Here is a 14,343-nt window from a genome sequence, read left to right as displayed (position 1 = left end):
TCTCCACTTTTGAGTTTGCTGAACCGTTGCGGTTTGAGGATGCTTCATCGCATAAATGGTGAAGCATTCCCATAATGCAAAGGGGCCGAGGCACCACTGCTACTGCTTTGCACTGCGAAAAGGGCCGTGGTGATCTTGGAGCAATACTTCGAAACTGTGTTTTAATCGTTGAATGCTTTTATTGGATGCATCTCTAGTTTTTATATGCGGCTCATGGAAGTTTTCGGTATTTTGTTGGGCATGTACAGCAAGGTTGTTTTTATGCTGTCTCGTCAACAGATTCACCTTTTCATCGTCAGATAGTGTAGGAAGTGTGTCAGTTATGGCTTGTATGTTTGTGCTTAATATAACCGAAGGTGGTAGATGTGAAATGTATTTTGGGCATCAGCAGGTCGGGAAACGCGCAGCAGCCTTAGCTATTGAATTCCATAATGCCGCAGTGGAGCCCAAGGCTGCCAAAATAACATTTATGGATGCTGCAGCCTTGAAATACTATAAAGTCTGCTCTGTGCACGAGATACATAACCTAATATCCTGAGTAATCGCGCACTTCCTTTAATCAAAATATTGTGTCAAAACCACTGAGTGATCGCCAGCCCATAGAAAACATAATTCACAGGACGAAGACGCGCTCGCTTGTCAGTTTAAATTTGCTTACAACTTGCTTTCTTACCTGCTCTCGGAATTTGCCATTTCACCTTTTTGTCGCGGTTTTCTTTTCTTTTTGTCTTTATTTTATTTGCTTTTTAATCAACATTTTGTTTTTCTATTGCGCTCGCTCCTGGTCACAGGCTGATCGCAGTCAAGGCCTCAAATACAGTGGAGACCACTTAAACGTAACCGCTTTTAGCGCGGAACCGGTTATAACGCAGGTTTTTCTGACTCCCGGTATTCGTACCACAGAACTCAATGTATAGGCAGACCGCATAATACGCAGGCGCGCGAACCAGAATACCGGTTATAGCGCGGTATTTGGGAGGTTGAAGGGCGCACTCCGCGCCCTTCGAGGGAGCGCAGTCCGCGGTGGAGAGCAGTGGCCGCAGTGGCTGTTGGGCGGACGCGCGCGACGAAAACAGAGAGGGAGAAGGCAACCCCGAAGCACCCGACGAAAGGCAGGCGCGTACATCACCATGGTAACCATGGAGCATGCACGTCATGCTGGCAGCGCCCAATCCGAGCGTGCGCGGCACGAAGTGCGGGGTAGAAGCAGTAGCGCAGCCTTTTTTTTTTTTCCGGCCCGCCAGTCTTTTTGTTGTGTCCGTCGTCGTGACTTGTGCTACTTGTGCTGTTGATTCTGCTGTCATGGCGTCGGCGTCTGCGTCTTCAAACGGCATGAAAAAGCGGCATGCTTTATCGCTCAAAACGAAGGAATGCATTATAAAGGACGTCGAGAGCGGGTTGAAGAAAGTGTCGGTGGCGGCAAAGTATGGCATATCCGACACAACCGTGTCGACTATTTACAAGAATCGGGAGGAGGTGCGGCAGCAACTGCAGCAAAATTCTTCTTCGCTGTCGCGAAAAAGAATTCGTGCGTCGAAGTATGAGGACGTGGACGCAGCACTTTTCAGATGGTTTGAGAAGTGAGGGCTCAGAGCATACCAGTAAGTGGCCCCCTGCTCCAACAAAAAGCTAGGTGCCTCGGTGCTCTTCTAGGCCACGACGACTTTAATCCACTTAATGGGTGGATCCAACGTTTCAAAGACCGCCATGGCATCAGCTGCAAAGTTGTTTGCGGCAAAAGCGGCGAAGTGAACGACGAGTCCATCGCAGCCTGGCTCCGTTTAAATTTGGAACCTATGTTCTCATCGTATGCAGACAGGGACATCTACAATGCTGACGAAGCTGGCTTATTTTACAACCTCCTGCCCAACCGCAGTCTCGCGCTGAGAGGCGAACCCTGCTCTGGCCTCAAGGCTTCGAAGGAGTGTATCACAGTGTTGTTTTGCGCAAATATGAACGGCACCGATAAGCGTCGCTTGTTCGTAATTGGCAAATCGGCGAGGCCGCATTGCTTCAAAAAGAGTGAGTACCTGCCAGTGACATACAAAGCAAACAAAAAAGCGCGGATGACGCAAGAGCTTTTTACAAGCTGGCTTTGTAAGTTTGATGAAGATATGGTGGCAGAGAAGCGGCGGGTTGTGCTTATCCTTGACAATTGCACAGCTCATAACATCCAGCCAAAGTTGACTGCAGTCAACTTGAAATTTTTGCCTGCTAACACTACCGCTAAAAGTCAGCCCTTTGACCAGGGCGTCATCGCCACTGTAAAGGCACTGTACAAGAAACGCCTTTGCGAGAGAGTTCTGCTGAACATACAGCAGCAGCAGCCCCTCAAGGTGCATCTAAGGGGCACAATTGACATGGTTGCTGCTTCGTGGTGGCAGTTGAAGGCCACAACGATAAGCAAATGCTTTCATAAGGCTGGCTTCATGCGCAATGCCGAGGCTCTTGAAGCTGAGGAGCAGGGCGACGTTGTCGATGAGGCAGTCGACGCTGACGACGTGTGGTCCGGCCTCATTGAGAGCAACTTTGTTTCTGCGACAGACACTTTTAAAGAATATGTCGATGCTGACGAAAATGAGCTGGCTGTCTGCGAGGAAGTGAGCACGGACGATGCGATTGTCGAAGCGGTGCGCAGTGGCGTGGAGCTTGCGACCAAAGATGAATCTGACGACGACGATGTAGACCCGATGCCTGATGTGCCTTGCAAGGACGCGCTCGAATGTCTGAACAAAGTTAAAGTTTACTGCGCGAAAAACAGCTTGAGCGATAAGGCGCTTCAGTGCTTAAGCTTTGTTGAAGACAAGATCGTTCGGAGTGCAGTGAAAAAACGCCGCCAGACGAAGATCATCGCATTCTTCTGCAGATAATTCACTTGTGACAAACATCGTTCCTGCTGAGTTGCAATTGTTTTGTGTGTGTGTGTCTGTGTGCGTGTATGTGAAATGTGCAATAAATTGTGTTTAAAAGGTAGGCTGCTCGATCTCACATGCGTAACAGCCTAAAAACGCGATGTTTTGGTTATAACGCGGTACCGCTTATAGCGCAGATTTTCGCAACTCCCGCGACTTACGTTACAAGTGGTCTACACTGTAAAGCTCTTTTAGAGCTGCCCTCGCGCGACACAAGCTGTGGATTTTGCATACAGTACAACATTGTTTTATGAGCTTTGCAAGCAACCTAAGATCCCGTGATTAAGATTGTCAAACTGCGCTAGATGAAAAAAAAAGAAAAGCATATTTTCTAGCTTTTTGCATTTTTATTCTGTCCCCGAAGTTTGAAATATTGACCTGCTCAATTTCATGGCTCACATTATTGGCATGCTCTTCAGTAGAAAAACCTTATTTACAAAAATAAGTGCAGCGCCGGTGATAGGTGGCTCTTGGTAGATTTCTTTTGGATCACATTCATACCATCTGATATTCATACCTCTTCATTTTTGGTGTGCCGAAAGTAAAGTTTCTTCCCTGTTTAACAGCTTCAAAATTTGAATTTTTTTTTTTCTTGTAAGCTGCTCCAAAAAATGCTACAAATCCTATTTCAGCTGTTGCACCCCTGTAACTACAGAAAAATGTTTTGCAGTCATGATCATGGCGAGAGTAGCTTCCGCTACTCCCGCTGAAGGTCGCACCCCATTTCTATCAGTGAGGCAGAGTGGGTAGGGATGTCGAGAGAGAACCATGCACTCGTGCTGCAGCCATTACACTTGGGCTTCCTGTGGAGGCGTCTGGTTCTTCGTGCCTGTTGCCACTCTGTCTGTCCTCGCCACCATTTTCCCAGGAAACTTGGCCTTTTCCAGAACATTCCCAGGCTTTATTGCCTTGGGTCACCATTGCTGTCTGTCATCCCTTGACGTGCAAGAGATATCACAGCCTCGCAGCAACTGTGTAGGGATGATGGACATGCATTGCTCATCTGTCTTTTTTTTTTTTCCCCATGATGTGTCGTTTTTTCACACCTTTTGAGCGTGAACTTTTGCAGTGACACGTGGCCGACATTGCAAAAGGATGTGCAGCGGAGAAGACTGGTGCATTTGGCAAATGGGTGCACCAATGGCGTTGTATCACAGTGCATTATGTTATGGAGTATGGTCACTTTTGCGGTCATAGAGTTGCACTGAGCAGTGTGGAAAAATGTTACTGCCGGCTAAAAATTAATGAGGTTCTAGTAGAACATCTCGCTGCAACACTTTTTTGTCCTATTTTCCACAGATCATTCAGCCGTCGCTGCAGTGCGGAGGACGGGTGCAACTCTCAGCTGCCACGGCACGCCAGATCAGCAAGGGCCCACCCGAAGTTATCAACCTTGATGACGACAGCGACCTGCCTGATGAAAGCAGTGATGACGAGGAGAGCGGCGGGCGCAAGAACGGTGCCATTGTTCCTGTGGCAGCAGTGAAGAACGCATCGTCGATGCTGGAGAAGCCTAAGGAAACTGGCGCTGCTGGCAAGCCGGTTGCAGTGTGACATCGGCACCACCTATCGACAAACAACCTCATTGTGGATCTCTCTTTGAGTCTGCCAGTGTGTGTGTGTGTGCGCGAGTCTGGTGTGTAATAAGCTATCACAAACGTCTCTGCAACGCATAGGGACGACAATGTCGTGCGCAAGTCGTGTGAGAAGCCACGAGAAACTGTGTTCCTCAGACGTCCTGTTCCCCAAGACAAACTCCTGCGCTGCCTGCAAGCTGGACCGGGGACTGGCACCACTGAAAGAACAGCATTCCAAAAGAAAAAAACAAAACAAAAATAAGACAACAGAGCCACACCACGCCTTCTTGCTAGATGGATTCGTTTTGTTCAAGCGGCTGCTACGAAGTTTCTATTTTCTTTTGCCACAAGCATGCTAATTAATCATCAGAAGAAACTCCTCATGTGCGCAACACAACAGGACAGCTGCTGTACATGTGTGTGTGTGCCACATGGAAAGGGTGAAAAAAATTGCATGCTGGAAATTTCAGTTATTTATTTAAGAATCTTCCCAAGCTGCATGCCGCGAAGCCAATACAAAGCTGTGCACATTTGCAGGCACAACCCACCCTCGAGCGTGGTGGGCGACGTCGGTATTTCAGGAAGCAAGTGTTTGAGGAGGGGGTGAGGCCGCCGATGCAGTATTTATGACTTTTTGTTCATGTCACCCTAGAAGTCCCAAGGTGTGCACGGGCTTGGTGCATTTCAGTCTAGTGCAGTCCTCCTTCCTCCTCTCCACTCTTGAGTCTCCTTTTTTTTATATATAGTTTTCATTTTTTCTGGTGGCGTCGCAGTTTGTACAGAAGGTTTTCCGACGTCGACATTCCTGGCCTCCGCCCTTTTCCTGCCCTGATGACATGTGCGAGTGACAGGACAACAGAGCTGTTTTGTTCTCATTGAAGTCTCCCCTCCTCACGTCATCGAGTCCTGCAAGTGTGTGTGTGTTGTTCCCTGTGACTTCCGCATTAAATTTTATCATTTAAGTGCATCTAGCCAAGGGAAAAAGAAAAGTGTTTCTTGAATGTCTTCTTCTTTCACTTGCATTTCTTCAGCGGCTGTCGCCCTTGTTTTTGTCTGCCTTGAACTAAGGCAAAGCATATGTTCAATGAAAAGCAGATGCTGTGTGCTTTGTTCTCTAGTGGCTTAGCTTCAGGCTAATTACAGTACAGCAGTATTATAGTGTTAGTTTTAATATAAACACAACCTACCAAAAAGGTGTCATTTTGTAGGTATTCAGTGTCTTGTATATAGAAAATGAACCAGGCTTTGCAGCCAAACACACCTGACTTGACCTTGAAGGGCATTACAGTCTCTCTTGGGGAGGTTCCAGGCAATGCTTATCAGATGGACTTCAGTTAGGGACCTATAGATTTGATGGCTGATGAATGAAGGTGGCCTGCTGCTCTTTTATTCTGCCGCGTGCCAATGGGCTTCCTTGTGACTTAAGACATGCCACTTTGAAACACCATTCTAGTGAGTGACAAGCCAGCCTGCTGACTGCCTGATGCAGTCTGGCTCAGAATGGCACAGAAATGATCCAGATATATTGAATTTGAAGAGAATCTCTAAATAGTTTGATATACTGATCATTCTATATAAGAAGTGTGCCAACAGATGAGCTCTTCTGTAAACCAAAAGCGTGGATATGGTGTAGCCACGCTAGCAGCACGCTTCCTTTAGCAGTGTGCTGCCCACCGGCTTTCTGTAAACCCATTGGCTGCCGCGGTTGGACCGAAGGCCATGTTCAAGCGGACGACATTATTTCAAACAGCAAAACTTAGCAAGGTTGGGCACGCAAAAAGTGATCATGGGGTGCCATTGGGAGAAGCACACCTTGCAGGGGCATGGTGCACAGTTCAATATATTGAGTGTTCTGCTGAACGATAGTTCTATAAATGCGAACACCTCTCCTATACTTTCGCATGGCTTTCAAGGGGATATTCTAAGAGTTTGATATAAGCAATAATTCAATATGTCTGGGATCTGCTGTATTCCTGAAAGTCTGAGAAGATGCACCATTCGTGAACTGAAATGTTTAATCCATGACCAACACTGGAATGGTAAAAAGTAGAGTGGGATATAACGAAAATGCCACAGCAACAGTGGTGCCTTTTATTTTGCGTTACGCCCCCACTGTTTTGCACAGTATGTTGTGCTCTCAAGTCAACATGCCAAACTTTCCTCTTCAACTATTATAGCAGGAAAGGTCATTTGAGGAGAGTGGTTGCCTGGAAGAACTAGCAGTGCAGTGGAAGCATTGGCGCCTCAATACTAGGCACATCCCCTGGCAGCAGATATGTTAAGCTTTTTTCCTTTGTTTTCTAATAAAAGAAGACCACTTTACTCTGGCATGTGTAGAGCCAAGCCTTTAGGCCTGAATTGGTTCAGGATAAGATATGTGTTTTGGAAAACTGGGAAAGGCACGTGCGAGTTGTCTTCCAGGGTGAGGCACCTAGCAAGTTAGTGTCCCAATTATGATTTGAATTATACTTGGGTACAACTTGACTATGCAGCGAAGCTTCACCATTCCCATTTGGGACCGCCACCACAATTTTTTCAAGACTGTTTCCAATGAGGCTGTTATGTATTTATTTAAGGTATTGACTGACAGTTGTCGAGCTTATTTATTACAAGTGTGGCTAATTTAACGCTTGTCTTGGAAAGTGCACATTTACAACTACTTTCCATACAAAATGCTCTTGCGTGCAACTGACAGTGTGGATTTCATCTTTTATTTCTAATGCCACAGACGAAACTGAAATATGGAGGTTACGGGTAGTGGGTTAGGAAAGGGCAATGGTCGGCAGTCCTTGGTCTAGGAGTCCTTTGGCCTCAGCTGCAGCTCTGGCTCGCTGAACTGATGCTGTGCACCCGAGTCGGCTAGAAGATGCGTGGCTTTGTCTACTTATGTTTGTCCACAAATTTACACCATCACTGTTCAAATCTAATATTTTAATTTCAAGAAGATCCCAAGATTATTATTTTTTTTTTTTTTTATCATTTCGCTAACTTGCCGTAAGGCATACTATAGAAAGTCGTGCAACTTGTTTTCTGCCAGAAACTGGAGAAGGCTTTGCTTTTAGTGTTGTGTGTTTGCCACTTGGAGAAATCCTCCTCCCTCGTCGCCGCCAGTCCCACTTCCTGGAGAATCCGTGCCCTTGAAGCCCCCGTCCCTGTCCACAAGTCCACATCAGGTGGCGAACATCCATCACTGCAGCCGGTGTAGAACATTTCAGGCATGAGGTCGGTCCTATGTTTCGAGAGTCCCATCAGCACGTGACCGATGGAGTAGGGATACCTCCTCCAGTCTAGTTAAGTTAAAAAGGAGGGGGCAAGTGCACGGCAGGATAAGGGCACGTGTACTTTTCCGCAAAGAGGATGCTAGGATAGGGACAATGGAGCGGGCATCAAAAGGTAGCTTGGTGCGGGGTGCATTAGTGTTTGGAATTTGGTGCGTGAGGTCAACTTTTCTCTGCTCGGCATTCTCAGCATTATCTTGTGTCCAGTGTATCTGGAAGCGTATCTTTGTTTCCTTATTAAGTGCATGTGCCTGAGTGCATGTTTCAGATTGTATGTGCAGATCATTCAGTGGACTGGCACAGGCATGAGCAGCTCGGTCAAGTCTTCCTGAGGAGAGGGCGACTTCACTGAGCTGCGTATACATGTGCCAGTTCACATCTGCACATAGGTAGATGTATTTCGGGGGGTCTTTAAAGGTCTTGCCTTCTTGTAACCCATTTGTCCGTACACTCCACTCAGGAGCATAAATCACCCTTTTTTTGTTGTCATACTAGACTCTGACCATCTATATCTGAAAAATGCAGCTCCATGGCCCTAGGGGTGCACCAGCATATTGAGAATTTGTGGAAGGTGCAGGATTTGATTCCTAGTACAAGATTTCCCTTTGGCTCAGCTTTTCAGGGTGTATGGTAAAGTATATAGGATTTGACATTAACAAGTGACGTCGGCTATAACAGATGCCTTAGTGAAAGGCTCCAGTAATTTCGACCAGCTGGATTTCTATACCATGCACCGACATCACGCACTACACAAGCATCGTTGCATTTCACCTCCATTTGAAACGTGGCCATGACCAGTTTGGACCTGCATCTACATGCTTGATGGTCTGGCACCGTAACTGCAAAGCCACTGAAGAAACTTTTGAGGAAAGTGACCTGGACCTAAATGTTGCACTGACTGGCCAGCAATTCATTCCACTGTCAAAAACTTAATTCCATTTCATGCTGTAAAGCCTACTCGAAGCTCTTTCCATCCCAAGACTGAACTGCAGGCTCAAGAGGTTTTGAGAATCGCCATAGGTGTTGCCATCCAGCTAGCAGCTGGTCCTGCCACATAGTTCTCAAGGCAACCACGCCAGTATACAGTTGGCATGGTCTTGAATCATTATAGCAGCTGATCTCAGCTTTAGTAAGAAAAATTTCTGAAGCATGCATTGGCACTGGACTACGTGCCACTTTTCCACTTCCATCAAATTACTATATATCGCACATTGGTTTTCTCTTTCAAAAATAAGGTATTAAAATCGGAGTTCGCAAATTAGGTTTCAAAACTGTGTTCAATGAAATCTGATTGTGACCACGAAGGCGCCTATCGGGAACGTCAAGCTTATCAAGCTTGTCTTTTAATTGCAATCCGCATGAAAATGAAAAGGCACAAACCACCTATTTAAGTGTCGAAAAGTTACTCGTCTTGAGCGCCGAAAGTTGCGCGGTCTGCCACCACAATCGTGGACACGCAAGAGAGAGAGAGCCCTGCACATTGGTGATCATCACTTTGTCCGCACATAAGCGCGCACTATCTTGACGTCTTCGAGCGGCTGGTCGTTGTTGTCTGTAGGCACGCGTCCCATGCGATGGACCACGGTCATGCCCGAGTGCACCCTGCCGAAGATGGCATGCTTCCCATCCAGCCACTGTGTAGGACCCAAGGTTATGAAAAACTGGCTACCGTTCGTGTCTGGTCCGGAATTCGCCATTGACAGCACACCTGCTCCTGTGGAGGGTACAAAAGATGCACGAGTCTTCAATCACTGCGCGTTTGCCATATGAATGGCTGCGAAAATTCAACAGACTATGCGTTATGAAAACAAAACAAAAAAAAAATTCCTCACACTTTCGATGAGAAAATTACGAAAAACTTCAGTCTAAGATTACGTGCATTACGGCTGTCGTTGCTCTCACGAGTTGACGTGCCGATCGGTAAATGAAATAGACGCAGAAAATTAGTTATGTGATAATTTTGCAAGGTAGGTCGTATGCACGAAACAAACACGTACCGGTATGTTTCAGGTCCGGGTGTATTTCGTCGTCAAAAGTCTTGCCATAGATTGACGCACCGCCCCTTCCTAAAAGGCAGATGGTTGCAACAGTCACAGAGTTGGAAGAACTGAATATTCTAGAGCACAGGTTCCAGAACGAAAGGTGAGCACCGCTCCTTCAAGCACCGACTTCACATAACTCTCCGTTACCTGTAGCTGTAGGATCACCGCCTTGGATCATGAAGTCTGGAATGATCCTGTGAAACTTCACGTTATTGTAGTAGCCACGGCGCGCTAGCTCAGCAAAGTTTCGGCATGTATTGGGGGCGTGCTTCCAGTAGAGCTCCAAACTTATGTCCCCCATGCTGCAAATCAAAGAGTAGAACATACAACCGGCGTCTTCGCAATGTCGTCGTACTAGGTTAAATATTAAGCCGAGAAAGTAATGCCACGACAACTGCCTACTGCTCTGTTCAGCAAGGCGTGCTTGCACCCAAATAAATGTTATAACTTCAAGGGAAAAGCCAAGAACTTACGTTGTTTCCAGCGTCACGTACGGAGGCTGCCATGATCTATCCGGGATGCCCGCCATTTTGTACGCTTTCCTCCTCGCCTTCCTTTGACCAGACGCTGAAGCCAGCTGAAGCTGAAGCCAGTGCCGTTGTAGGTCATTTTACAAGGCGCGTCCTTTGAAAACGCATTTGTAACGATTTTGTAGAATGGAGGTTTCACACAATATGCCGATCCCCTACCGCCTACTAGAATTGGAAACAGCCTCAACAGAGACACATGCCCGGACATTAAGGCGAAAAAAAAACCTACCGAATGTTAGATGCATGGTCCAATACTAGGCAAAATTTAGGAAGTGACCACTACATAATCAAATCGGAAATTGAGATTGGAAATTTCAAAGTTCGACCTAGAAAGCATAAGATCACAGATTGGGACAAATTAAGAGAACATAGGAATAACTACGGTTCGGGGGCGATTTGTGACATCCAAGAATGGACATTCAATCTTCTAAACGACGTAGGTACAGTCACGACAGAAACAGAAAATGAGCTCGAGGTCAGGAACATTGACAATCGCTTACTCCACATGTGGGAAGCGAGGCACAATATGGAAAAAATATGGGCTACGCAAAAACACAACAAAAAACTTAGGGTCAAATTAGCCAACCTAAACAAGGAAATTCAAAGTCACGCCTCCCAATTGGCTCAGCAGCAGTGGCATCAAATATGCGACAACTTTAATGGCAACATGGGTACGCGAGAGGTGTGGAATTTATTGCATCTTCTAGATCCCGAATTCAGCAAAGGAGTTAAGAAGCAGGAAATCCAAAGAATCCTTCGTGTTAATGACCTCAGGAACGAGGAAATCATTAATGCTCTTAGGACTCGCTATCTCAACACCTCTCGGGACAGAGAACCCCTACCGAAATATAAAGGTAATGCAAACCCTCACATCGACTCCGACATAACGGAGGCGGAAGTCCGAGCAGCAATTCATAAAATTCGCACTCCCTCGACACCCGGCGCGGATGGGATCACAAATATTATGCTGAGAAACTTAGATCAAAACTCTATCTCCCAACCTACCAAATTCGCCAACGAATGTTGGAATAAAGGATCATTACCGAAAACGCGGAAGCACGCCAGAGTAACTTTCATTTCCAAACCAGGGAAAAAACTGTCAATAGAAAACCTGAGACCTATCTCCCTCACCTCGTGCCTAGGTAAATTATTCGAACACGTAGCCTTGGCAAGGCTTCAGTCATACATGGACGAGTGGGATCTGCATCCTCACACTATGTTGGGATTCAGACCCTTTTTGTCTGCACAAGACACAATGTTAGGATTAAGCATGAAATATTGGCACCTGAGATGAATAATAGGCTAAGAGCCATATTAGCTCTCGACCTCATAAAAGCTTTTGAGAACGTGACCCATAAAGCTATCATGGGTGCACAATGGGTGCACATGGGTAGAGCAGCGGTGGCGTAGCGGTAGAACGTCCGCCTCGCATGCAAGAGGACCGGGGCTCAAATCCCGGTGCCGCGCAATTCTCCACCGTATGAAAAAAAAAAAAAAAAAAAAAAAAAAAAAATCCGCGTATCGATGGAATTACATAAACAGGTTTGGGGTGAACACCTCCGGCAACGCACTCCCTCACCAGAACATGAATTGGCCACCCTGGTGCAGTAATTGGCCCCAACCTCCAATGATAAGCTCCATAAAACCCCGGCCCTCAGTCACCAGCGGCTGCGGAACAACTGACCACGGCGGCGGTCAGACCTGTGACGCAGCAGGGGGTGCTAAGAAATCCTGGCTCCGCTGGACAGGCCGCCATTGGAAACTGACCCTGGCAACGTTTAATGCTAGAACCCTAGCTAGGGAAGCTAGTTTAGCAGTGCTGTTAGAGGAGGGTATGAGGAACTAGAGGGTATTAAATGGGATATCATAGGGCTTAGTGAGGTTAGGAGGTCGAATGAGGCATATACTGTACTGAAGGATGGGCATGTACTGTGTTATCGAGGCTTACCAGAGAGGCGACAACCAGGAGTAGGTTTACTTGTCAATAAGTATATAGCGGGCAATATAGATGAATTCTATAGTATTAATGAGAGGGTTGCAGGCATCGTAATTAGGCCTAATAAGCGGTATAAACTGAAGGTTGTACAGGCCTATGCACCTACATGTAGTTATGATGACCAGGCAGTTGAAAGCTTCTATGAAGATGTAGAATCGGCAATGCGAAAAGTAAAGACGCAGTATACTGTACCAATGGGCGACTTCAATGCCAAGGTAGGAAAAAAACAGGCAGGAGACAAGGCAGTAGGTTACTATGGCATTGGTTCTAGGAATAGCAGGAGGGAGTTACTAGTTGAGTTTGCAGAGCGTAATAACCTATGAATCATGAATACCTTCTTCAGCAAACGGAAGAACCGGAAATGGACATGGAAAAGTCCTAACGGAGAGACTAAAAATGAAATCGACTTCATAATGTGTTCAACCCCCGCCATTATGCAAGATGTAGAGGTAATCGGGAAAGTGCGATGCAGTGACCACAGGATGGTGAGGTCCCGAATTAGCCTAAATCTGAAGAAGGAACGCAACAGATTAGTAAGAAAGAAACCCATCAACGAATTAGCGGTGAGGGGGAGGGCAGAAGAGTTCAGGATCTCGCTACAGAATAGGCTTTCAGCTATAACTGAGGATGGCGACATTACCCTAGAGGCAAGGAACAATAATTTCAGAGATATCATTACTGAGTGCGCGGTAGAAGTAGGCGGTAGGATAGTTAGAGAGGATACCGGTAAGCTGTCTAAGGAGACGAAAGATTTGATTAAGAAACGCCAGAGTATGAAAGCTTCCAATCCAACAGACCAGATAGAATTGGCCGAGATATCAAAGCTAATCAATAAGCGCTAGGAGGCCGATATAAGGAAGTATAACATGGAGAAAATTGAGCATGCTGTAAAGAACGGGGGAAGCCCTAAAGTGGTAAAGAAGAAATTGGGCATAGGCAAAAACCAGATGTATGCGATAAGGGACAAGGCGGGCAACGTTCTCACCAATATGGAAAAGATAGTCAAAGTAGCCGAGGAGTTCTATACAGTAGCCAAAGTAGTCAGGACCGTAATGAGATTGGCGGTAGGGAAAAACAGTCAGACGTTCCACCAGTGACGAAGGACGAGGTCAAGAAAGCACTAGAAACTATGAAAAGGGGGAAATCAGCTGGAGAGGATCAGATAACTACAGATTTGCTGAAGGACGGGGGGGATATCGTGCTAGATAAACTGGCCACCCTTTATACGCAGTGCTTGGTGTCATCGACGGTACCGGAACCATGGAAGAATGCAAACATTATCCTCATTCACAAGAAAGGGGACTCTAAGGACCTTAAAAATTGCAGACCAATCCGCTTACTGTCTGTTACGTATAAGGTATTTACTAAGGTAATCGCTAATAGAATCAGGACAACCTTAGACTGCAATCAAGCAAAGGATCAAGCCGGGTTTCGGAAACGGTACTCTACTATCGATCATATACATACCATCAATCAGGTGATAGAAAAATGCTCGGAATATAACCAGCCCTTATACATAGCATTCATTGATTACGAAAAAGCATTTGACTCAGTTGAAACCTCGGCGGTGATGCAGGCATTGCGAAATCAGGGGGTAGACGAGCCGTACGTGAAAGTGCTGGAAGATATATATATAGTGGCTGCACAGCAACCATAGTTCTGCATAAAGAAAGTAACAAAATTCCCATAAAGAAAGGTGTTAGGCAAGGAGACACAATCTCCCCAGTACTATTCACAGCTTGTTTAGAGGAAGTATTCAGAGACTTGGAATGGGAGCAGTTAGGGATAAGGGTAGATGGAGAATACCTCAGTAATCTGCGATTTGCTGATGACATTGCCTTGCTAAGCAACTCGGGGGATGAACTGCAAATAATGATTGATGACCTAGACAGGAAAAGTAGAAAGGTAGGCTTGAAAATCAATATGCAGAAGACTAAGGTAATGTTCAACAGCCTCGGGAAGGAACAGCAGTTTACATTAGGTAGCGAAATACTGGAAGTAGTCGGCG

The 14,343-nt window shown here is 46.2% G+C and overlaps 2 protein-coding genes across 4 annotated transcripts in view; one reads left to right on the top strand and one right to left on the bottom strand.

The window, feature by feature from the left end:
• Nucleotides 1-5,478, top strand: part of LOC146180188 (helicase ARIP4-like) — a 59,469-nt gene extending 53,991 nt beyond the window's left edge. For all 3 annotated transcript variants that reach the window (XM_084579420.1, XM_084579422.1, XM_084579421.1), the window contains one exon: nucleotides 4,212-5,478. In XM_084579420.1, the coding sequence (XP_084435546.1) occupies nucleotides 4,212-4,466 (255 nt within the window). In that variant the 3' untranslated portion in view covers nucleotides 4,467-5,478. The remainder of the gene's footprint in view (nucleotides 1-4,211) is intronic.
• A 3,601-nt stretch (nucleotides 5,479-9,079) lies between these two features.
• On the bottom strand, nucleotides 9,080-10,413 carry Cypl (peptidyl-prolyl cis-trans isomerase-like 1 Cypl). The gene is made up of 4 exons (XM_084579423.1): nucleotides 10,283-10,413; nucleotides 9,957-10,111; nucleotides 9,765-9,833; nucleotides 9,080-9,481 (listed from the first exon to the last, which is right to left on the bottom strand). Exons 1-4 carry the CDS (start codon nucleotides 10,336-10,338, stop codon nucleotides 9,258-9,260), a joined length of 504 nt encoding a protein of 167 aa, XP_084435549.1. The 5' UTR covers nucleotides 10,339-10,413; the 3' UTR covers nucleotides 9,080-9,257.
• Nucleotides 10,414-14,343: the final 3,930 nt, after the last annotated feature.

Source organism: Amblyomma maculatum, chromosome 9 (assembly GCF_055883805.1).
Source record: "Amblyomma maculatum isolate TAMU_Amacu chromosome 9, ASM5588380v1, whole genome shotgun sequence".
In the NCBI taxonomy this organism is placed as follows: domain Eukaryota; kingdom Metazoa; phylum Arthropoda; class Arachnida; order Ixodida; family Ixodidae; genus Amblyomma; species Amblyomma maculatum.
The sequence above is the reverse complement of the archived record's forward strand: the minus strand, read 5'-3'. Positions and strand labels throughout refer to the sequence as shown.